Source organism: Centroberyx affinis, unplaced genomic scaffold (genome assembly GCF_046629955.1).
Source record: "Centroberyx affinis isolate AG114_WGS23_722 - 3 ecotype Tasmania unplaced genomic scaffold, CSIRO-AGI_Caff_v1 ptg001798l_1, whole genome shotgun sequence".
Classification (NCBI taxonomy): Eukaryota; Metazoa; Chordata; class Actinopteri; order Beryciformes; family Berycidae; genus Centroberyx; species Centroberyx affinis.
The window spans coordinates 132783-156568 of NW_027280188.1; the positions used below are offsets into that span (position 1 = coordinate 132783).

At 41.0% G+C, this 23786-nt stretch overlaps 1 protein-coding gene across 1 annotated transcript; it reads left to right on the plus strand.

The window, feature by feature from the left end:
* Nucleotides 1-11770: 11770 nt before the first annotated feature.
* pck1 (phosphoenolpyruvate carboxykinase 1 (soluble)) lies at nucleotides 11771-20167 on the plus strand. Its single transcript, XM_071529537.1, has 10 exons — nucleotides 11771-11861; nucleotides 12624-12919; nucleotides 14780-14964; nucleotides 15568-15771; nucleotides 16631-16818; nucleotides 17470-17632; nucleotides 18119-18343; nucleotides 19066-19197; nucleotides 19437-19532; nucleotides 19661-20167. The coding sequence occupies exons 2-10, from the start codon at nucleotides 12696-12698 to the stop codon at nucleotides 20116-20118; spliced, it is 1875 nt and encodes a 624-aa protein (XP_071385638.1). The 5' UTR covers nucleotides 11771-11861; nucleotides 12624-12695; the 3' UTR covers nucleotides 20119-20167.
* Nucleotides 20168-23786: the final 3619 nt, after the last annotated feature.

The window sequence follows — 23786 nt, forward strand, 5'->3', positions numbered from 1 at the left end:
GATTCTGATTCTGATACAATATCATTTGCCAACAAAAATGTAAAAAAAGTCGACACTCTGGGAATAGAAGTGCCTCATGCCCAGGTTTGTGTCTCAGGAAGCTGAATCTGAATTCAGAAAAGTGAATGTGAGCTGGGAAAACCTGAGTCTGAAATCAGAACTTAAAGTTAAATTCAATATTTATCACGTTCAATTTCAAGCCATTACATGCAATTTGTGCCTTACAAATTCACCAATTCCACAAATCCAATTTTTAAATGAAACAGCGAACATGAATGTGACAAATTCTAATTTCTGTAACTGAGATACGATCTCAGCTGGCACTGATGTGTTTCCCATGAATTTAAAGGACTTTGCTCTGTTCTGTCCTGTTCTCTGCTGCTGTGACCCAGTTATTAAAGTTTCATCAATCTAATCTGATCTGATCTAAATTAATACACAGTACACTTTATGTAGTTTCTCTGCTTTAGCTTTGGAAAGCAGCAAACTGGAGAAATTGATGAGTTCATTTACAAAATGCTGTACTACACCCATTTTGTGGAAATAAAAGAAGTCATTATTTGAAGTTCATCATTCAATATCTTTAAAATTTTGAGGATCCAATTTGTAAAAAGTGTTATAATTCTGTCAGTTAAGGACTTGAGTTACCAGCTGGTCTTTTGAAACAATAATCAGGTTTAATTTTGTGCTTTAAACCACTTTGTAAGAGTTGGTGTTCCTTATTTCAGAAGGTGGATATTATTTCAATTCAAGGTGCTTTATTGTCATGAAAGTTCACAAACAATATTTCCAAAGCATGTAACAAGAGATTAATCATCAATTAAATTACTAAATAACAAAAAAAAAAAAATTAAGTAACAGAAAAATAATTCCATCCCCTCCCATGTATTATTGTGTGTGTGTGTGTGTGTGTGTGTGTGTGTGTGTGTGTGTGTGTGTGCGTGTGTGTTGCTGTGCCTCCACTGTCTACTGACTATCATTGTTTCTGTGTTTATGTCACTTGTGTTTCTGAGGAAACATAAACCAGCAAAATATCACCTTATCCAATTAAAAAAAACAGAACTTCTCACATACATTCACATATTATTCTTCACATTTCTCATTCCGCTGTGTGTCTGTGATATTATCTCATTTTGTTTGTGTCACACTCCTCCTGCTCTTTGTTGTAATATCTTCAAACAGCCGATGGTTTCATGAACTTTCCTCCCTGGGTGTTTTCCTCTGCAGCTCATGTCCCGTCCTCCTTATCTGAGTCTGTAACCGACGCTCCGACCCTTTCTCCCTCCGGCCATAAACCTGCAGTGAGAGATTATCTCTGGATATGAAATAGATTGCATCCTCCAATATACTGTACAACTCAGTAAACTCTGACTGCAGCCCATACACAGCTAACCAGAGGTGGAAAGAGAACTAGAGTGTCCTGCTCCAGTAGAAGTACTGTTACTTTGCAGATATTTTACTGAAGTAGAAGTAAAAGTACTGGTGTAAAAATGTACTTCAGCAACAGTAAAAAGTGTCTGGTTTAAAAAGTAAAAGTCACTGAGTTCCTCTTTAGAAAAGAGAACGTTGTCAGCTGTGACATGTTAACATGTGATTCTGAAGAGAGAGAGAGGACAGAGTTCAAACCGGATTCTTTTAACTGGAAAAACTGGAAATGACAAAATAAAATGCGTAAACAAAGTAAAACCAGATGAAATTAAAACCAGATTCTCTTCTTTTCTGACTGACTGTTCACTGTGAATCGCTCCACAGCCAATTTACGACTGTCCAGTTTCTGATGCTGACGGAGAGACACAAACTCACACAGTCACACCACAAACTGTAGATTCAATTTGGTGAATCAGCAGTTTTCTTAACTTTAGTCTTAAGAAAGAAAAATAGGAAAATATAGACGCAAGCAGCCATGAAAGGGGTTCAAGCCTTTTCTGAACGGTACTGAAAAAAGCGTCAGTGGTTCCGAGGACTTGGTCCAAATAAATCCCTTCATATATCTGCCAAGTTTCGCGATCATTGAACAAACGGAGTTACGGCCGTTTTTGTGTTAGGCCACGCCCATTTTTGGTCAAATCGCACAAAATTCGGTACACATGTTAGAAATGCCATTCCAGGCGAGGCTGAGAAGTTTGGGACCGATTATGCAAATGGCCTTTGATTTACTGGCTATTGCATGGTTATCATACCATAGGCCCCGCCCACTTTCATCAATGATGACAAAACTTCTGATTTTGACTAGTACAGCCTCCCTGAACACGTGTACCAAATTTCACGCAATTTCGTCATCTAGATTTGGAGGTAAGGTTTTTTGGCATTTGTAGCGCCCCCTACTGTTCAATCTTTAAACAACTTCGCACACATGGTCATTGATGATATCTGAACATGTTCACCAAGTTTCGTGATGATTGGACAATCGGTCCTGAAGTTATGACAATTTAGCTGACAGGCCACGCCGTCTCACTAAAAATTTATATTTTCAAAACTAAAGTCGATATCATAAATCCAAAAAGACAGTTTATAGAGCTTGGTCCATAGATGCTACTGACCGATTTTGGTGGTGATCGGTCAAACGGTGTAGGAGGAGATGTTAAAAATGTGTTTTCCAAAACTCTAAAATCTCAAAAACTTTCCAGGTGGACCTTGGTCACCTGCATATGTGTACCAAGTTTCGTTTAAATCGGACTTACGGTGTAGGAGTTATGGCCATTAAAGTAAAACCGTTAATTATAGCGCCCCCTTCAGGCCGATTGGGTAAATATTTCTTGACCTAGTAATGGTTACCAATATCTGCCATTGGGCCAAATTTCATGTTTCTGCGATGTACCAACTCACGGGAATTTGCGCCAACGTGGATGAACAATAATAAACCAGCACAAAAACTATTCTCAAAAATACTTCTTCTATATTTTCTTAACTTTCTTCTTATGTTTATTCCGAAGAAAAAACTTAGGAATAAATGGTATTCTTGAAATGAAAGTTCTCAAATTTGTTCTTGATTTTTTTCTTAACTTTAAGACGGCCCTTCACCTGTCTTAAAACTCCTACAGTGAAAAGGTAAGCCTCTAATATCATATATTTAAACACATTTTAGACAAGTAGGTTATAGTTCAAAGTCTTCATAGGTTCCCCTACACCTAACATTAAGATGAACATTTATTGTAAAGCTTTATTTGGTGTAGGGCCAGGTAGGCCTCTGTCTCATGTCTGTTGGAAATAAGCTGCAAATTTTACAGTTACCAACAGCAACCAATGTTTAAATCTTTGCTCTAGTTGCTCTAAATAGGTTTTTCCCCAATTGTTTTGTAGATGGAAGCACTTTGGGTTGCCTACTAGCCTTGTCTCCTAGCCTCCTAGTCTTGTCTCCTAGCCTCCTAGCCTTGTCTCCTAGCCTCAATGGCAGTAAGCCTGAAGTTTATTAACCAGAATTAATTCAGGCCCTATTTTGAGAAGTTCTTAAGTAGGAAAATTAAAGAAATTCGTAAGAAATGAGACTGTTACTAAGAAATTATTGAGGAATTGCACTTAAGAGCCTTCTTAAGAACTTCCTAAAATTTCCTCTTATGTAATTTCTTAAGATCACATTGGTGGATCTTTCTGTGCCAGTTGAACACAAACCCGGCTCATGTCTGGAAGTTCCCACTGTCTCAGCTCATGTTCCACACCAACATCCGTCCATGTCAGGAGGTTTAGAAACCGTTCAGAGGCAGTTTGTCCCGAGCTGCCTGCTCTGACCCATCAGCAGGTCGGGCTGCAGGATGAGGACGGGCAGGGAGCTGAATCAGAGCTAGTTCTCCAAAACATTTACACTAGTCTGCCAGTCAACAGTCTGGGGACACCTAGCTTTTGAAAACATTTAATAAATCAGCATGTTTTCTTTGTTGGTTTGCAATAACTGAACCCCATTAAAACCCTCATCCTACCTCTGGGGTACCCGCAGACCCCAGAGCTATACTTTTTGTCATATCTCACAGGTGCTTTATTCTATCATTCCAATTTTTCATGACTTTGTCAATCAATTTGTTCCTAATGACTTCATATCATTGTTTTCTGTTTCTGTTTTAATTTGTGCTTTTTAAAAATACCAATGTATCGGAGTCCTGGGGGACCCCGGTCAAAAGCACCCAATTCCGCCTATGCAGATGGAACTATTTATTGTAAATTATTATAAATATGTTGGTAGGATGAGGGTTAAAGACTAACTAGGTTTAGTTTGAGAAATAAAAAATCATAAAAAAGAAAATTTTTTCATAATGCCATGAAAAACCTTCTGTTCACACCAGAGAGACACTTTGATCAACATGAAGCTGAGTGTGGAAGAAACAGATCCACAAAGGAAATAGATATTTTATGTTATGTAACATTTTTTTCCCTTACTTCTTCATTGAAAAATAACAGAGAAAGAAATATGGGAAAAGGCGAGGTGTCCCCAGACTTTAGATGGGCGGTGTATATAAATACATATTGGAAAAAGAAATCACCCGAAGGTCAAGAAAGAGCACATTAATGAATATATTTGTCCTTACGGGAAGAGGAAAAACAAATCACAATCGCTTTTTTCAATATTTGAGAAAATATTTTTCTTATGTGGCCTGTTTCATATAACAAGCTATTGAAATTTGAATGTGTATTCTTGTTTGCTTCACAAGTTATTTGTGAATATCCACCAAATAATAAATATCAAGCTAACTTCATGTTGCCAGTCTAGAAAAAGTGTCCTCAAACTCCAGCCTGTCTCTCTGCTGCAGTGCATGCAGGTCTCTCTCCTGCTCCTGTGGGTGGAGAAACTGGTCTCTCTCCTCTTCTACGATGGATCTCTCCCTGTATGATTGTTGAACGTCTCTCGGTGCAAAATGGCGGCTCTAGAAAGAAGCCTCGCTCTTTGATTCTGAGGGACTGACACCAAAACCTGACGTTTACCGCTGAGGTTTTACATCCTGAAACATTTTCTCATATCAGACTCCACTGGAGCTGCTGGAAACATCCGGAGGTGACGTCACCTCGTCTGTGATTGGCCGGTTATCCACCAGGAAGAGAAACACAACAAACTACTGAATGAACATCAGCTGTCTGTCTGCTTGTTGTTCAGCTTCATGTTCTGGAGAAACTGGGTCAACATGCCGTTAATGTAATGTTTGACTTCTGACATGAGATACAGTCTGCACACAGAACACTGATATACCCCCAACACACACACACACACACACACACACACACACACACACACACACACACACATGAACTCTCTCACTCTCTCTCTATCTCACACACACACGCTCTGATTCTCTCTCTGTTACACTATATGCTGTACTACTAGAAGATCGCACAAATACAATATTTTTTTCCTTGTCTTCACACACACACACACATATTCTCTTTCTTACTCTCAAACAGACACATACACACACACACACACACACGGAACGTCTCTCTCTCTGTCTCAGATATGCAACCACACATGCACATATACATTGACACACTTTCTCTCTCTCTCTCTCTCTCTCTCTCTTCCTGTCTCTCTCTCTCTCTATCTAGAGACATGTAAATGTTTTTGTTTTCATTTTAAGCGAGACTGACACTTTTAGTTCAAAATAATATGTGTTTGTGTATGTATTGCAATAACTAATAATTATATCTTATATGTTGTATTCATTTATTCCTTTATTTGTTGTTGCATGTATTTATTCATTCATTCATTCATTCATTCATTCATTCCTTACAGTAATATGAAAGGCCTGGTCCTCCAGAGCGAGGTGCTCAAGGGCACACTGACTGTACTACAGTGTGTGTGTGTGTGTTTGTGTAAATAGTAAATAGTGAATGCCAGACTATCTAGCCACTAGAGCCAAAACTCCAACTACTATGTTCTGTGCTTGTTTTGTAGAAATATGTGACGCGTTCTGTCATTTTCAGTCGGAAGTTGCAACGGTGCATTTGTGGATAAACAGGATTTTATGAGAAAAGATCGATTTTTGGCTGTTTTGGGGTTTCATCAGATTTTAATAAAGTAAAGCCTTGGCTTTCATTCTGTGTAAAGATTATTGTGAAATTCAAATGCTAAATATAGTTTCGAAGCTCATAAAGGCAGGGTGACAAGCAGAAAGAACTTTGGAAAAGGCAAGGTGTCCCCAGACTTTTGATGGGATGATGATTTGATTGATGATATATACAGAGATACAGTCTGCACACAGAACACTGAGTGCAGTGTGTGTGTGTGAGTGTGTGTGTGTGTGAGTGTGTGAGGGGATTCTAACAAACACGACTCTTTAGAGAAAGGGTAAAAATCAGGCCAACAGGTGAATGGAGCCTGCATGACTCCATGTACATGTGCCATGTGCCACGTGGCGTCGCTGCACATGTTCTGTACCTGGTGAAGCTGCATCAGCACACGGTGCTAAATGGGTCACGGTCAGTCTGTACAGACAGAGCAAGGCCCCATTTATCTGTTTACAGTGGGATGTCAGGCTTGGTTTGTATGTCAAAAAACAGCAGGAACAGAGGAGCTTCCAAAGTGGCTCAAAAAGAATAGAAGGTAGAAGTAGAAAGTAGAAGGATTGGAAGCATCACTTGTGCAACATCAACGATTTACAGTTTTTCTTGATTGCTAAGACACGCTTAATGAAACTGGGATCCACTCGATCTTCATCATCACCTTCTTAGCACAGCAGACGTCTTCTCTTGCAAATGTGTTAACACTTTTTCATTGGTTTCACACATTTTTCACACCCTTTTTCAAAACAGTCAACACAGATCTCATAGAAAGACCCAAAACTCTATTGGATTAACTGTCTTTTCCCTCAGTGCGTTGCAAGGGAAAACATCCAGTGCGATGTTGATGAGAACCTGTGGCCTAATCGTCAGGAACGAATGGACTCAATGTGAAGTTCTGAGTATTTCGACTCTTTAATTTGTTTTTTGGATATTTCCACCTATAAGATTCCTTTGGTTGCTTTTATATTTATTTTATTTTTATTCAGCATTTCTGAGTTTGAAAAGTATGGAAACAAGACTAGGTCTTGCCTTTTTTGGCACATACTATAACTATGTAAAGTATCAACAAATGGCACAGACATATAGCACAAATTAAGGTTGAACCGGTTCATATTGATAGCTGTATTTTGTATTTTGTTGTCCATTGTGTAATGATTGATTGAAAGAATATATTAATTTGACCACAAGTTGTGTTGTCTGATGGAAATATTTGCTTTTGTTGCATCTTTTTAATGTTTTGTGAGTGTTAGAGCATTTTGCAAACAAAATGTGTCGTTTTGGCCAGCAACTCAGTTCAGGCCTGTGTGTGAACTGTTTTGAAAATGTAACTTCTGAATGGAGAAATGTGTTCAAGCAAATGAGAAAAACTGTATTAAAGCTTCAGAAACGCATCAGTAAACAAACAGCGCATAATGAGCAGGTGAACATACAGGCTGTAAACATGCAGAGTCTGCAGTGTGTTTAGAGCGTGGAGCTCTTCCTCAGGAGGCGCTGAAGAGGAGAGGAAGAGGAGCCTAGAAATAAGAACAGAGGAGGGAGGATGTGAAAAAAGGATGGAAAAATGAAAGGAAATGATGTGACCTACCTGGGACAGACTTGATTAGATAATGAAAATTCAAATAAATATAAAAATACATGATAGATAGTAGTGAATAGTAAATAGTGAATGCCAGACTAGAGCCAAAACTCCAACTACTATGTTCTGTGCTTGTTTTGTAGGAATATGTTCTGAAGGCAGAGAGACAGACAGTGAGATAAAGAAAGAGAAAGAAAGAAAAAGAGACAGAGAGAAAGAGAAAGAAAGAAAAAGAGACAGAGAGAAAGAGAGACGCTGTTCTTGTTTATTTACTTGTTGCTGCATCAGACAAAAACACCCAGCAAGCATCTGATGCAGGAGGTGAAACAATCAACCCAACACAATTTTCACAATATGATATTGTGCTACAGTAAAAAAAAAAAAAAAAATCATAAAACAGCTTTGAAAACTGTTTTGAACGGATATCAGAAAGACAGAGGCCAAAGGCTGCAGGAGTGAAGGAGTTTTACACCTGTTCTGCTGCTGGGTGGGAGAGAGATAGAGAGAGGGAGAGAGAGAGAGAGAGGGAGAGAGAGAGAGAGAGAGAGGAGAGAGAGAGAGAGAGAGAGAGAGAGAGATAAGGAGAGATGTCACTGCAGTGTTGAGATATTTCTGCAGTGAGTCAGGATGATCGTTTGATGGGAGAATGTTTTTCTGTTTATCTTCTGTTTCAGTGGTTTGATATTGTATAATATTGTACAATATTGTATAATATTGTATAATATTGTGTTTTGTTGTGGTGTGTTTGTTGGGATGTTGCGTACAGGACGGCACCCTTAGTCATCTTTCAATGTCAAAGTTATGAGTAAACTCAACTAATATTACTGACTTGCAAACTAATAATTCCATTTACTGCATTTTCTAAGGCAATCGGTTTCCTAGATTTTTAGGTTTTTAGGTTTAGGTTTATTTTTTTTTTTAAGTTTTTAAGAATTAAGTTAAGTCAACTTCACACATTTTACAGTAAAAATAATAGATTTTTCTCTGTTTAAATATTTTTTAAATATATATTTTATATAATTTTGAGTTATTTTATTGGCGTTTCCACATATTTCAGAAGTATTAAGGGATCAAAATCGTTAAAAAAGCAAAGACATTTTGTCCAGTTACCTGCCACAACATCAACCTCTGTTATAGTAAAGACAATTTTGCATTAAACATAGTTCAGAAGGTTTTATTTGCATTGATGATAATGATGATTATTATAATAGAATAGAATAGAATAGAATAGAATAGAATAGAAGTTTGTCCTTCTTACTGATTGAACCAAGACCAAACAAAACCCTCAGTGATCCTCAGTGAAACAACATGAAGAAACGTTCCTGGACTTTTTATAACAGAACATTTAACACTCTTACTTGATATATTCATATCTAATATTATGATGTAATAATGTTTCCAACACAGTGAAGTGAAATAACAGTCAGACCTTCTAGGTGTCACAGCTATCTGAGAGTTTAATCAGTGTTTTCAGTGTTGACAGACAGACTAGGCCTTCTTGTATTTGATAGAGCAGTTCTTCTAAGTACTGCTCTATCATATCTATATCTATCATATCTATCTACGTCAGGATGTTGAAAACTTCCACATTAAGACTTGAAAGTTCATAGATTAGATGAGATGAGATTAGATTGGTTTATAGGTATAACAAGGTACAAACAACAGAACAACCCAGAGGAAAACATGTACAGCAACTTAAACACTTCTTTCAAGCATTCTTTCCAACTATTACTATTATTACTCCACTAACATCACTATTACTGCCATCACTACTACTACTACTACTACTACTACTAAAACTACTGCTACCACCTTGTCCGAAAACCTTGTCATTCTTCATTGATTCATCTCCACACCTCCTCTAAAATGTTCATGCCAGTGGTAGACATGTCAGTGAACGTGAACAACATTAAAGTCTGGCAGCCAAATGAAAGAGCGGCTCGGTGTGTTTATTACTGCTGGCCCTGGTTGACAGATCGGCTATTGCACAATTCAGAATATTGTTCAGAAAGCACTTAAGGTTGTTGCGTAACTTTAAGTGCCAGTACACTCTGGCAAAAGTCCAGTCTTCTTGTTGTTGTTCTTGTCCATCGTTAAAGAGACTCCAGTTACGTTATGACTGTCTGTCTGTGGTGCTGAAGTCAAGTCAAGGTGAGGAGAGCTGCGTTCAGGTGCAGCTCAGCATGTCAGTCACTGCCACAGCAAAACAAACAACAATACGACCATCTTAACAACTGATACTGTGTCTAGTTTCTAAATATTATTTGTCTTAATAAGGATGAACTACTACTACTACTACCACTGCTACTACTACTGCTACTGCTACTGCTACTGTACTGCTGCTACTGCTACTGCTACTACTGCTACTGCTACTACTACTACTGCTACTACTACTGCTATACTGCTACTGCTAGGCTACTACTACTGCTACTACTACTATTGCTACTACTACTGCTATACTGCTACTGCTAGGCTACTACTACTGCTACTACTACTACTACTGCTACTACTACAACTGCTACTACTGCTACTGCTACTACTACTGCTACTACTACAACTACTACTACTGCTACTGCTACTACTGCTGCTACTACTACAACTGCTACTACTGCTACTGCTACTACTACTACTGCTACTACTACTGCTATACTGCTACTGCTAGGCTACTACTACTGCTACTACTACTACAACTGCTACTACTACTACTGCTACTACCGCTACTGCTGCTACTACTACTACTACTGCTATACTGCTACTGCTAGGCTACTACTACAACTGCTACTACTACAACTGCTACTACTACAACTGCTACTACTACAACTGCTACTACTACTACTGCTACTACTACTGCTACTGCTACTGCTAGGCTACTACTACTACTACTACTGCTACTACTGCTACTACTACTACTGCTACTACTACTACTGCTACTACTACAACTGCTACTACTACTACTGCTACTACTACTACTGCTACTACTACTGCTATACTGCTACTGCTAGGCTACTACTACTACTACTACTGCTACTACTGCTACTACTACTACTACTACTGCTGCTACTACTACTGCTGCTACAATTACCAGTACAACTGTATTATTAATACTACTTAGTATTAATAGTCTAGTCAAAGAGTTGCAAATTTTGTTTGGAGACTCCTTCAGACTGTCACACACTCACACACACATTCACATTCACACACACACTCACACTCACACACACACACACTCACGCCACACTCACTCCACGCTCCACACACACACTCCCCGACTGACCTCTGACCCCGTGGCGAGCCCCTGTCAGCCAGCCAATAGGAAGGAGTCCAGCCAAGGCTCAGCCCACGTCACACAGCTGCCTGACGCTGCGAACTCTGAACTTACATCACTTAGTAATGCAGGTCAAAGTTCAACTGCTGCAAGAGGAGAGGAGAGAGAGAGAGAGAGAGAGAGAGAGAGAGAGAGAGAGAGAGAATATCACAGTACTGTTTTTTCAGCTTAAAATGCATACTTTGAATAAAATTAATAAAAAATGAAAAGAACATGGAAAAAAAAATGAACCGAGCTGAGAGACTATTTGAATTTGGCATCACTTTGTTTAAACTGCTTCAGAAGAAGAACAAGAATTGTAAATTCATCCTGAGACTCAGAGAGAAAGAAAGAAACAGAGAGAGAGAGAGAGAGAGGGACCTGAACACATCACAGTAGTAATGACTTATCGCAGTAGTGACTTGATCCAACCTGCACGGCATGAAGCGCTGTGAAGTGGAAACAGGAATGATAACGATTTGAGATTTGAGAGAACATGAATTGAAATCTCTCCATGTAAACTGGTTCAGCTGGTGGAGTTTATATATTTATTCACTCACATGTCGTCCTGCTCTTGCGTGTGTGTGTGCGTGTGTGTGTGTGTGTGTGTGTGTGTGTGTGTGAGAGAGAGAGAGAGACAGCAAAGGTCAGGATACAGCTGTCTGTCTCAGTGTCAGAAAGAACCGGTTGTACGTTAAAAACGACGTAAGTAACGTCTCACCGCTTAATGATTCACCGGCAGACCGTCACACTCTGTTTTCAGATCTCCAGGAACGACCGGTTCATGCAAATAACCCCCCCCCCTTCCTCCTCCTCCTCCTCCTCCTCCTCCTCCTCCTGCCCCCCCCCCCCTCGTGGGAGATCCCAGGGTATAAAAGGAGCAGCCTCTCCAGACCAGACACAGCTAAACAGGCCTGAACTGTCCTGAGAAGCAGCAGCAGCACCTCGACTGATGAGGACAAGCTACAGGCTCACTGCGCCCAAAACCAACCAGTGAAGGTAAGCTGATGTTCTAAGATACTTTTACTCTTGTGTTTCTTTTGTGTTGTTTTTTTTTTGTTTTTTTTCCCCCCAGTAGGAATAGTAATAAAGTAATTTGAGGAGGGATGTTGTGATGTTGCATCATCCACAGCGTGACTTACAGGTTGCATCAGTTGCTTGAGGTTAGATATAGTTTGATGTAGTTTTTTCAGTTTAATCTGATGACTCAAATCAAGAAAAGCCATGAAATGTAAAGATGTAAAGATGTAAAGATGTAAAGGAGGCACACATGTTAAAACTAAGAAACTAAAAGCAATTTTTAAGTAGTTTGTATGATTTATTAGGCTTTTTGGTCAAACTTGATGTACTAAACTGAATTTTTTTTCTTATCCCTTCTCTATTCTTCTCCTCTTCACCCTCCTCTCCTTTCCTCTTTCCTTACTTTCTTTCCACTCATCCATCTATTCTTTTCTCCTCTCCTTTCTTCTTTCCCACTCCTCTCTTCCTCTTCTCTCCTTACCTTCTTTCCTCTCACCTTTACCCTTCTGTTCTCCCTTCTTTTCCACCTCCTCTTCCTCTCTCCTCTCGCCTTACCTTTTCTCCTCACCGTCATTACTCTTCTTCTCTCCTCTTTCCTTACCTTCTTGCCGCTCACCCTTCTCCTCTCCTCCCTCCTTACCTTTTACCCTTCTTCTTTTCTCTTCTCCACTTTCTTTCCTCTCATCCTTACCCTTCTCCTCTTTACTCATGTCCTCTCTCCTCTCCTCTCCTCTCCTCCAGGTTCATCCACTCCTACACATCTCCTCTCTTTCTCCATCTCTCTCTCTCTCTCTCTCTCTCAGACTCCTCAGCATGCCTCCTCAGCTGCAGTCTCAGTCTCAGGGTGGCCCTCGGGTGCTGCAGGGCGACCTCGGCGCCCTCAGCCCGGCCCTCAGGGAGTTTGTGGAGGCGAACGTGGCGCTCTGCCAGCCGGACGCCCTGCACATCTGCGACGGCTCCGACGAGGAGAACCGAGCCGTCCTGACCCAGCTGGAGGAGCAGGGCGTCATCAAGAAGCTGCACAAATACGACAACTGGTAGGTCCGCTCTGCTTTACTGAGGGATTAACGGGTTTGACTGAGCCACAGGGGTTTTTTAGAGGGGCATTTGTTGCCCCGTTGATCTAATTTTTAGAGGCATTTTGATCCTTTTTGGAGGTGGAGGCTCCCACAAATCAGCTACAGTGGCCCACGGGGGACAGTAGTCGTATTCACTTGTGAATTACTCATCATTTTTGGTAATTTCATGGCCATTTTATGAACATTCAAAGGCATTTTTGCCCCCATGCAACCAATTTCTGTTAGCAGATTTGGGGGCAATTTGAGTTCTTCAGTCAAATTAGGAAGCGGATATTCTACAAAATTCAACAACTTTAAATGTTTTACCATTAAAAAGAGTTCTTATACCCAGTTTAACCTTAAGGAATTTCTCTGAACCATGTTTTTTGTGGTCATTATGTGAAATACAGGTTCAGTAAATGAATCTACCTCAGAATTGGACAAAACACAGTTCATAGTGTCAGGGAAGTTTGAAAGGAGAGGGAGGCATTTCTGCTTTTTCACACAGTTCAGACTGGAGAGGAAAAGCTAGGTTCTCATGCCGCACTGAGATAAAAACATCTCAACTTTTTTTGGAATGCCGCAAGCACACCGCATGTCACACAGCCTGAAAGCGAAAGAGAGAGGGATGTAGGCAATTCATGCTCCACATGTAGATCAAGAAGTAAAGCTACTACGACAGTTTTACTGCGATGGTAATCCATTATTTCAGATAAGTACTAACAGACGTGTGAAGTTGTTGTCTTTGGTTACCGTCCAAGCGCACCTGATAAACGTTTTCAGCAGTGAGAGAATGCAGGGTTTCTCAAATTAGAGGTGCAATATAACTTCTATCTTCCATCTCAATCAGTCAGTAATACAGCTGATCACTTCAGTCAGAGTTTCATTAGATGTCATTGATCTCTCCCCAGCACCACGTCACAAAAACCCTGTTTCCAGCGCTGGAATAACAGAATACAAGCTGGATTCAAAATTGTAATGTTAAAAGCTTAATGTATATGAGGTGTGATAGTTCATAGTTGCGTATTGATGACACCCTGATTCCCATAAAGCCAGTGGAGCGATACTGGATCCACGGTGGATCTGGACTATCGGTCGTCACAGCCTGGGCGGTTATTGCAACAAGCAGCGTGAGGCAAGCCGGCAGTGAATCCACGCAATCAGCTGATAACAGTCTTGTTGTTGTAGAAGAGAATGTGCAGCAGTCGTCACTGTTGGAGGTCAAGGTTCACACAAACCAGTGAGCCCAGTTCACTCCCAGTCAGGCCGCATTCTCTAATTAATGAGCTCACACACACACACACACACCTCCGCTGACTAAATGAACTCAGGTGTGACAGTGAACTGCTCTTCACTGTGGAATGATTGATGCTGTTTGTCTGGACTGCAGTATGACGAACTTTGATTACAAAACAGCATTATATAAGGAAGACTAATCCTTAGTTTTGGAAATATTGTGCAACGGCCTGTCAGGCTGAACTGGTTTTCAAAATGGAGGAACAATGAATCAGTTTATTCCAGCTGAAGTGTTTGTCTCTCTAACTCACTGAAATTCATGCAACTTTGAATAAAAAAGAGCAACCATTAATGCTCTCTCACTCTCTCCTCTCCTTCCTTCCTTCCTTCTTCTCCTTCTCCCCTTCTCCCACCTATCTCTTTCTCTCCCTCCTTTCCTTTCTTCATCCTCCCTCTTTCCCCTCACCCTCCCTTTCCCATCCTCTCTTTTCCTCCCTCCTTGCCTCACTTCCTCTCCTTCCCTTCTCTTTTCCTCACCATGCTCCTCCTCCTCATCTTCTTCCCCCCTCTCTCCATCATCCTCCTTCCTCCCCCCCCCCCCAGCTGGTTAGCCAGGACCGACCCGCGGGACGTGGCCCGTGTGGAGAGTAAGACGGTGATCGTGACCGAGGAGCAGCGGGACACGGTGCCGTCGCCCGTGGGGGGCGGAGTCAGTCAGCTGGGCCGCTGGATGTCCCAGAAGGAGTTTGACGCCGCCATGACTCAGCGCTTCCCCGGCTGCATGAAAGGTACCGGGACAAATAACGCTTCACTCTGTTTAACCAGGCAGGTCCACCGCAAACTAATGAAGAGTTTCACTCCAACGAAACATTTGAAAACTCACTATCCACGACTAAACGATGGTCAGCAAGGAAATAAAGCACATTACTGTTAAAGGTAGAGGTCATAAGACTTTTGCTTACAAACTGATTCTGTTTTGGAATCATCTGATGAATTTCAGGCAGTTCAGTATTTCTGAAATGGGATGATACCCTTCAAATGTTTATTTATAAAGAGTCATTATAAATCCTGGTATTCAGATGTTTATGTTTATTCCCATTCATTAATATCTATAGTTAATTTTTTTTTTGCATTTGCTGTTGATGCACCTACAGTATAATATGGATTTCACATCAAACTGACTGTCATCTTTTGATTCCGGATCTTTAATTGGCCTCTGTCTTAAAAACAAAGACACCAGTAATACAGACTAACTCAGTGTCCCAGTACTGACACTATGGATTACACATGGGGAAACATCACCAGGCTTCAGTCTGACACTCGGGAATCATGGGATATGTTGGATTAACAGGACTCCCTCTCTCTGTCTGTCTGTGTGTCTGTCTGTTCAGGTCGCACCATGTATGTGATTCCGTACAGCATGGGTCCGGTGGGTTCGCCCCTCTCTAAGATCGGGGTGGAGCTGACCGACTCGCCCTACGTGGTGGCCAGCATGCGGGTGATGACCCGGATGGGCCGGGACGTCCTGTCCGCTCTGGGAACCGGAGAGTTCGTCCGCTGCCTGCACTCCGTTGGCTGCCCTCTGCCGCTCAAGAGTGAGTCAGCACCGCCTACTGCTTTCCTTCAGGCAGGCAGAGCTGCAGCAGGACATAAAATAATTAGGGCTGCAACTAACGATTATTTTCATTGTCGATTAATCTGTCGATTATTTTCTCGATTAATCGATTAGTTGTTTGGTCTATAAAATGTCAGAAAATGGTGAAAAATGTGGATCAGTGTTTCCCAAAGCCCAAGATGACGTCCTCAAATGTCTTGTTTTGTCCACAACCCAAAGATATTCAGTTTACTGTCATAGAGGAGGAAAGAAACCAGAAAATATTCACATTAAGAAGCTGGAATCAGAGAATTTTGACTTATTTTTCTTAAAAAATGACTCAAACCAATTAATCGATTATCAAAATAGTTGGTGATTAATTTAATAGCTGACAACTAATCGATTAATCGATTAATCGTTGCAGCTCTAAAAATAATAGTCAAAATTGAATGACTACTACTACTTTTACTACTACCTCTACTACTGCTATTACTACTACTACTACTTCTGATAATAATAATAATAAATTAAATTATAATTTAGCTCAGTCCCTTCCTCCCTCTAATCACAAATAGTTAAATGTTTCAAAGTAACAAATTTTATATGAGATAACCCTAATCCCATAGTATAGAATAGAATAGAATAGAATAGAATAGAATAGAATAGAATAGAATCTTATTTGAACTGAACAAAACAAAAAAGAGCTTATTCTTGGAAGTGATAACTCTCTGTCTGACGCACATCCCTATCTCTCCCGCTCCTTCTCTCCTTCCCTTAACTCCTTCTATTCTCTTTCCTTCCCTCCTTCCCTCCTTCCTTCCCACCTTCCTTCCCTCCCTCCCCCTCCCTCCCCCCCTCAGAGCCCCTGGTGAACAACTGGCCCTGTAACCCGGAGCAGACGTTGATCGCCCACGTCCCGGACCGGCGGCAGATCGTGTCGTTCGGCAGCGGCTACGGAGGAAACTCCCTGCTGGGGAAGAAGTGCTTCGCCCTGCGCATCGCCTCCCGCATCGCCAAGGAGGAGGGCTGGCTGGCCGAGCACATGCTGGTGAGGACGTCAATACATCTCACTGTTATTGTTGGTGTTATTGGTGTTATTGAACTACTTGATGTTGTTAATGTCATAGCATCATCATGGTGATTGAATTGAACTGAACGGAATTCATTTGAATTGGCAAATACTGGTAGATAATGCTGGTTTAGTTTACGAGTTGGTTGGATGGTTGAATGGTTTCTTTCTGTATTTCTACATTCCCGCATTTCTCTGCTTCTTTCATTTCTTTCTCTTTCTTTCTCTCTATTATTTTCATTATTCTGTCCTGTATTCTTTCATTTGTTGTTAATTTGTTAGTATGTTTACTTGTTCCCTAAAAATGTTCCCTAAACTCAGTGGGACATTTAGAGGAATCAGCATCCATTTAGAGTTTATAAAGTGTGCTCTGTCTTTCTTTCTTTCTTTCTTTCTTTCTTTCTTTCTTTTCTTTCTTTCTTTCTTTCTTTCTTTCTCTCTTTCTTTCTTTCTTTCTTTCTTTCTTATTTCCTTCCCTGCCTCCTTCCTTCCTTTGTGCCTTTTCAGCTTCCTTTACCATAAATTCATCTATGAATCCATCCATCCAACCACTCTAACCAAACCAAACCAAACCAAACCTAACCAAACCAAACCAAACCAGTCCTAACTATCCTCTCCTCTCCTCTGCAGATCCTGGGCGTCACCAACCCGGCGGGGAAGAAGAAGTACATGGCGGCAGCGTTCCCCAGCGCCTGCGGGAAGACCAACCTGGCCATGCTCTGCCCCACGCTGCCCGGCTGGAAGGTGGAGTGCGTGGGAGACGACATCGCCTGGATGAAGTTCGACGACCAAGGTGAGGGAGCCGGAGCTTCGTCAAGTCCTTTAGTTTTACTGTCTCTTAAATCTGAGTCAAAGGAGGAAAGAGAGACAAAGAAAGAGAGTTAGCAGCTACTCTGACCTTTGTTCTTTAAAGTTTAACAGGTGAAGAGTTTCGTTCCAAAGCTTGATATGTGCACCATTTGAAAAAAATTACACCCGCTCTTATAAAATGATAAGACAAAATTATGACTTGATTGCAGTACTTTTTAAAGCATAGTAGGTAACCCAGGTTGTTGTTTGACAAAATGACAACACTTTAACAGAATGGATCTTCTATATTTTAGAGATATTTAATGATAAACTTATGGTACTGATACTTTTTTGGAATGGTTTTAAAGCTTTTTGGAATCAAATTCGTCAAGTGCAAGAGAGATAGATGGAAACTATAACCAATTCTAGTCTCAACCAATTATAAGTTTTGTTGTATCACTAACTCACCCTTTTCCCTTCCCGTCGCTAGGCAACCTACGTGCCATCAACCCAGAGAACGGCTTTTTCGGCGTGGCGCCCGGCACCTCGGTTAAGACCAACCCCAACGCCATGGCGACCATCGTTAAGAACACCATCTTCACCAACGTGGCGGAGACCAGCGACGGCGGCGTGTACTGGGAGGGAATGGACCAATCCCTGCCAGAGGGAGTCACCGTCACTTCCTGGAAGAACAAGCCCTGGAGCCCCGCAGATGGTGAGGATTTTTTAGTTTGAGTTTATAGTTTAGGTGCTCGCAGAAATGATAAAGACTGAAAATGAAAGAGAGTAAATCAATCAGACAAAGAAACCCCAACGAGCTTATAAACCATCTCATCCTAAAAGAAAACAAGTGAAAACTCAGGACAAGCAGAGACAGAGGTGAATTGGACACAAAAAAACAGAAGTCAGGAATTTTAGTAGCCTGCTTGCCTATGGCTAGTGTCAAAGAGCTCTATTCCAAAATACTCATGATACATTAGTAGAACTTCTTCAATTAGTGTCTGTGAAACATAGACGATCCAGTCTGTAAATGTGCCATTTTGTCAGCCAAGGCCCTAGGTTACCTGCTTTGCTTTAAAAATTACCATATGTTTAAATATTGTGTTATCAGTCATTTTGTAAGAGTAGGTTTTGTGAAACGAAACTCAAACTTCAAACTGTCATCGCTAAACAGAATTTGACCATTTTAATGGAAAACAGTCAAAATGTTGAAGTTCCATTGGTGTCAGTGGAAACACAAATCAAACTAATTTATATATTTATAGACTTTTAACAAGCAGGATAGTCACAAAGTGCTTTGCAGAGCAAGAATACACAAAACTGATGGAAACATGGATAGAAAAAACAAGAGAATACATCAAAGACTCCAAGAAACAGGTCTAGAGCTTGTATGCATGTGTGTGTGTGTGATCTAAATCTTACCCCCCCCCCCCCCAGGCGAACCCTCTGCCCACCCCAACTCTCGTTTCTGCACGCCGGCCGGCCAGTGCCCCATCATCGACCCGCTGTGGGAATCTCCAGAGGGAGTCCCCATCGAGGCCGTCATCTTCGGAGGCCGCAGGCCTGAGGGTGAGCGGCAACCGGACAGAGAACCTGTAGAACAGAACAGAGTAGAACAGAAGACGTCTTTATTGGTAGAGTACAACAGGGTAGAAATAGGATGTAAGGGATAGAATAAGTTTGAAGAAGAGACAAGAAAACAGAACAGAACAGATGGGGAGAAAAAACACCAGAACAGACAACAACAGACAAAAAAATAATCATAATAATCAGATAATATTAAATCTAACACATCTCCCTCTGTCCAGGCGTCCCTCTGGTGTACGAAGCCTTCAGCTGGCAGCATGGTGTGTTTGTTGGAGCAGCCATGAGGTCAGAGGCCACCGCTGCAGCTGAACACAAAGGTCGGTATCTGACACTGTTACAGATTATGTCACTCTTTGCTGATGATCATAGACTTTATTTACACAGCACTATTCAAAAGTCCTGTACAAATAATAACATCAAAATGTACGTTATTTCCTTTCTCCAGGCAAGGAGATCATGCACGACCCGTTCGCCATGCGCCCCTTCTTCGGCTACAACTTCGGCCAGTACCTCTCCCACTGGCTCAGCATGGCCGACCGCCCCGGTGCCAAACTCCCCAAGATCTTCCACGTCAACTGGTTCCGCAAGAGCCCCACCGCCGGCTTCCTCTGGCCCGGCTTCGGCGACAACATCCGCGTCCTGGACTGGATGTTCAGGCGTCTGAACGGCGAGGCCGGCACCATGCCCTCGGCCGTGGGCTACCTGCCCAGCAGCGACTCCCTGAACCTCCAGGGCCTGAAGGAGAACGTGGACCTGGACGAGCTGTTCTCCCTGGATCAGGACTTCTGGCAGAAGGAGGTGGAGGATGTGAGGAAATACTTCGCCACACAAGTGAACGACGACCTGCCTGGCGAGGTGGCCAGGCAGTTGGACATGCTGCAGCAGAGAGTGAACCAGATGTAGAGGGGAGGAGGGAAGGAAGCAAGGAAGGAAGGAAGGAAGGAAGGAAAGAAAGAAGGAAGGAAGGAAGGAAGGAAGGAAGGAAGGAAGGAAGGAAGGAAGGAAGGAAGGAGGGAGAGGATGGAGAGATGGGATGAAGGAGAGGTAGAGAGATAAAGTAGAAGACAGAACAATCAATAGCCTCGTAGACTAGCTGCCAGTAGGAGAATTTTGATAATTCTAGAACGGAATGTTCATAATTCTAGAACCGAATGTTAATAATTCTGGAACATAATGTTGGTAATTCCAGAGAAGAATGTTGAGAATTCTAGAACAGAATGTTGGTAATTCTAGAGTATCTTTTTAAGCTAACGTATAGCTACTTTCGTCTTTTTACTGAGGGACTCTATTTCTCAGAGAATTTTGTCTTTGAGATGGAACTCCAGAACCTTTCTGAAGGACACAAATATATTTTCCTCTGATAATATTTTTTTTGTACAATTCTACGATTCGGCTGGGAATGTTGAGATGAATTGTACAAAGCAAGTTAGAAAACTATCTTAAATCTGCCAGCCAAATCCAGTCAAGAATGTTGATTTGAATAGGAAACCTTTCCTTTCCATCCGTTCCATATTCTGTTGTAACAACACAATGTTTTAATTTAGCTGTTCCAAATGATTGATGCCTCTTACCTCTGTTATTCCAAAGCATTGTCTTATGTCTGAAGTCTAATGCTATTTAATAATAATTTATTTTGAACGCACAATACACTGTCACTGCCCTATGGATTTATGTGGCACATACTGTTGAGAAAGAATGAATGGATCCAGGTTAGCTTGGCTCCAGTGTTGGGAATGTATGTTTTCTGTTCCTGTTGTTATTTTATGGTTTAATTTATTTTTGTACTGTTGGCACATTTCTTGGTTCTGTTTTGTTGTAATCTGAAGCCCCAAAGAGGGAACACAAGAATAAATGTATTTAAACTTATTTGTGATTCTGTCTCTTATGTCTCTTGTGTCTGTTATAGAAGTATGGTAATAATAATAATTGCGATGTGTATGATATCCTAGTACACCTATTTACCCACAAAATTCAAAAATGAAAATTCTCAACCCGTTCTCCGAGGGTAGAATGCATACAAAAATATGAATTAAAGTAGCTAGATTGCTGAAGTTTTACTCATGTAGAAGTAGCTACAATTCCTGGTGTAAAAATCTACTCAAGTAAAAGTAAAGAGCAGTATAAAGGTTACTGAGTTACTTTAAAAAAAACACTGTCTCTTGTGCAATATAAAAATGACTAGTCCATTTACGACTGGACTGATGCAACACTTATGGAGAGCCTGTGTTCTGTAATGTGAAGGGAAATTTGGCAAAAGGTGCTCAAAAAAGTACATATATGCAAAAAGCTAAGTGCAATCCTGCAGAACAACATTATATAACATAAGCAGGTTGAGGTCTGGGGTCAGAGGTCACAGGCTGAGGTTAGACCTGATAAGACAGAATGACAGAACCTGAGGTGAAGGAGAAGTGAAGCCAGAACGCACCAAGCAAAACTGACTGGAAACAACTAGCAGTGATAATACTAATACTAATACTAATACTAATATCAATACTAACACTAATACTAGTACTTACTTGTGATTCTTTTTTCATGGGCTTTAACTTTCTGTTATTGTATTATGGAAGGATGGCAATAGTGTAATAATGTAGTTCTACATACATCTACTACTGTTGATACTTCTACTACAACTACTACTAGTTAGTTAGTTAGTTAGTTAGTTAGATTAGTTTATTGTCCCCGGGGGGAAATTATTTTCCACAAAACTGTACATCACAAGGAGAACCAACAATACACTTATGACTACTATGACTTCTTCTACTACTATTGTTACTGCTTCCACTAAGACGACTACAAGTGCTACTACTCCTACTCCTACTACTACTACTACTATGTGTGTACTAGGATACATTTACATTTAGATTTCAGGCATTTAACTGATACTCGTATCGAGAACTTTGAGTGTAACAGTTGAATAAATCTAAATTCCTAGATCACCAACATTAGGAGTGCAAGAGAGCCACAATGTTCAGACAACAGATTTAACAAATTTGTTGTTAACACGTCGTGTTTGAAGAATGGCCATGTGGGACAGAGAAGCACTAGGTGAAGAAATAAGAGACAGGGAGGAAAGGTAGAATTTTTTTTTTTATTCAACAAGACAGGAGAAGAAAGGAGTGTCAGGTCAAAGTGGAGGAGAGAGGGCAGGGGGCAGAGGGCAAAGGGCAGAGGCCAGGGTCGTGTTCTGAAGTGCAGCCGGAAGGTAAGGAGCGACCCGCCTGGTCGAGTCAGGATTACATAATGTGACATCTGTCAGGAGGCGTGAGGAGAACACTTTAAACAGGCGAGTCACTGTCTGTGGTGTGATCACCTGCTGTCACCACATCTGCAATCTGTCTATCACACTGTTTGCAGGCACATATCTATAGTAAGTTGAATGTATATGCATAGTGTGATATGGATATATCAAGCTGTGTCTATAGTCTGCTGTCTGCTCATTCAGAATACTGCTGCCAGAGTTCTGACTAGGACCATATATTTACTGAATCATTATGTGATTTAGTTAATATAAATATTTACTAAATCATTTGTTTGTAGGTGTAACAGGTGTTATTATCCTTACTTACCTATTTTATCTTTCTTTCTTTCTTTCTTTCTTTCTTTCTTATTAATTTCATTTTACGAGTCGATCGTTGTGATTATTATCCTCAATTTAATATCTTAAAGGAAACAAAATATATATAAAAAATTCAATCATTACATACAAAATCATTCTGTGTAAATTCAATCATTCTGAACTTTCAATCGAAATCATTTACACAAACACAAGATCTGCTGTCAAGACTTTAGAAACCTTTTCAAGTCATCAAAGTACAAGTCAAAGTCAGCAGAACCCAAGTCAAGTCAAGTCTCAAGCAATTGAAACTGAAGTCATGTGACTCGAGTCCACACCTCTGATTTAAAGTAATTCAGATTCTGAACACAGAAGTTGTACTTGTGGTTTTTGAACACACACGCACACACACTGTGAGTTTATACACACAAAAACTTCACACACTTCACACTAATAATTACATGACTCGATGTTTATCAGGAAAACGTCATTTCGTTGAATCCCTGGTCATCAGCTGCCTGCTGGTCCGAGGCCGCCGCTTGTTTTCCCCTGCGGCTCACTGCTGTTGTGTAAGACGTGGAGATAATGCTGCTGACTGAAGTTAATCATCACTGACTTGTTTTTGACACTATCTGCGTCTGGAAGCCGGTGTTCTGTAGGCTGTGTGTTCATATCCCATCCAGCCTGCTGCTGCTGCTGCTGTTGTTGTTGTTGTTGTGTGACTCTTCTTGCATGCAGAAGCTGCTGGGGACAAACAACTTTTACTCCAAAGGTTGATCAGAGTCACTTCGAGTACAAAAACATGCAGGAATTTATCTTGGTGGACAGTACAGGAAAAACAACACATGAATTAATGAATGAATTAAAGGTCCCATCTGGTGTAAAGCAGGACTCCCCTTGCCTCTGTGATGATAAAGGAGTTGGATGGTCTATCTAAACATGGTGAAAGTATCAAAACGCACGGTCGCCAACTAAATCCACACAATCCATATTAGTGCAGCGAGCCTCTAAACGAGCC

Bases quoted from the DNA above. Each gene is read 5' to 3' on its own strand.
- pck1 (XM_071529537.1), top strand. From the start codon at position 12,696: ATGCCTCCTCAGCTGCAGTCTCAGTCTCAGGGTGGCCCTCGGGTGCTG. The intron at 18,344-19,065 runs GTGAGGATTTTT...CCCCCCCCCCAG, and splicing joins GCCCTGGAGCCCCGCAGATG to GCGAACCCTCTGCCCACCCC. The intron at 19,198-19,436 runs GTGAGCGGCAAC...CCCTCTGTCCAG, and splicing joins CGGAGGCCGCAGGCCTGAGG to GCGTCCCTCTGGTGTACGAA.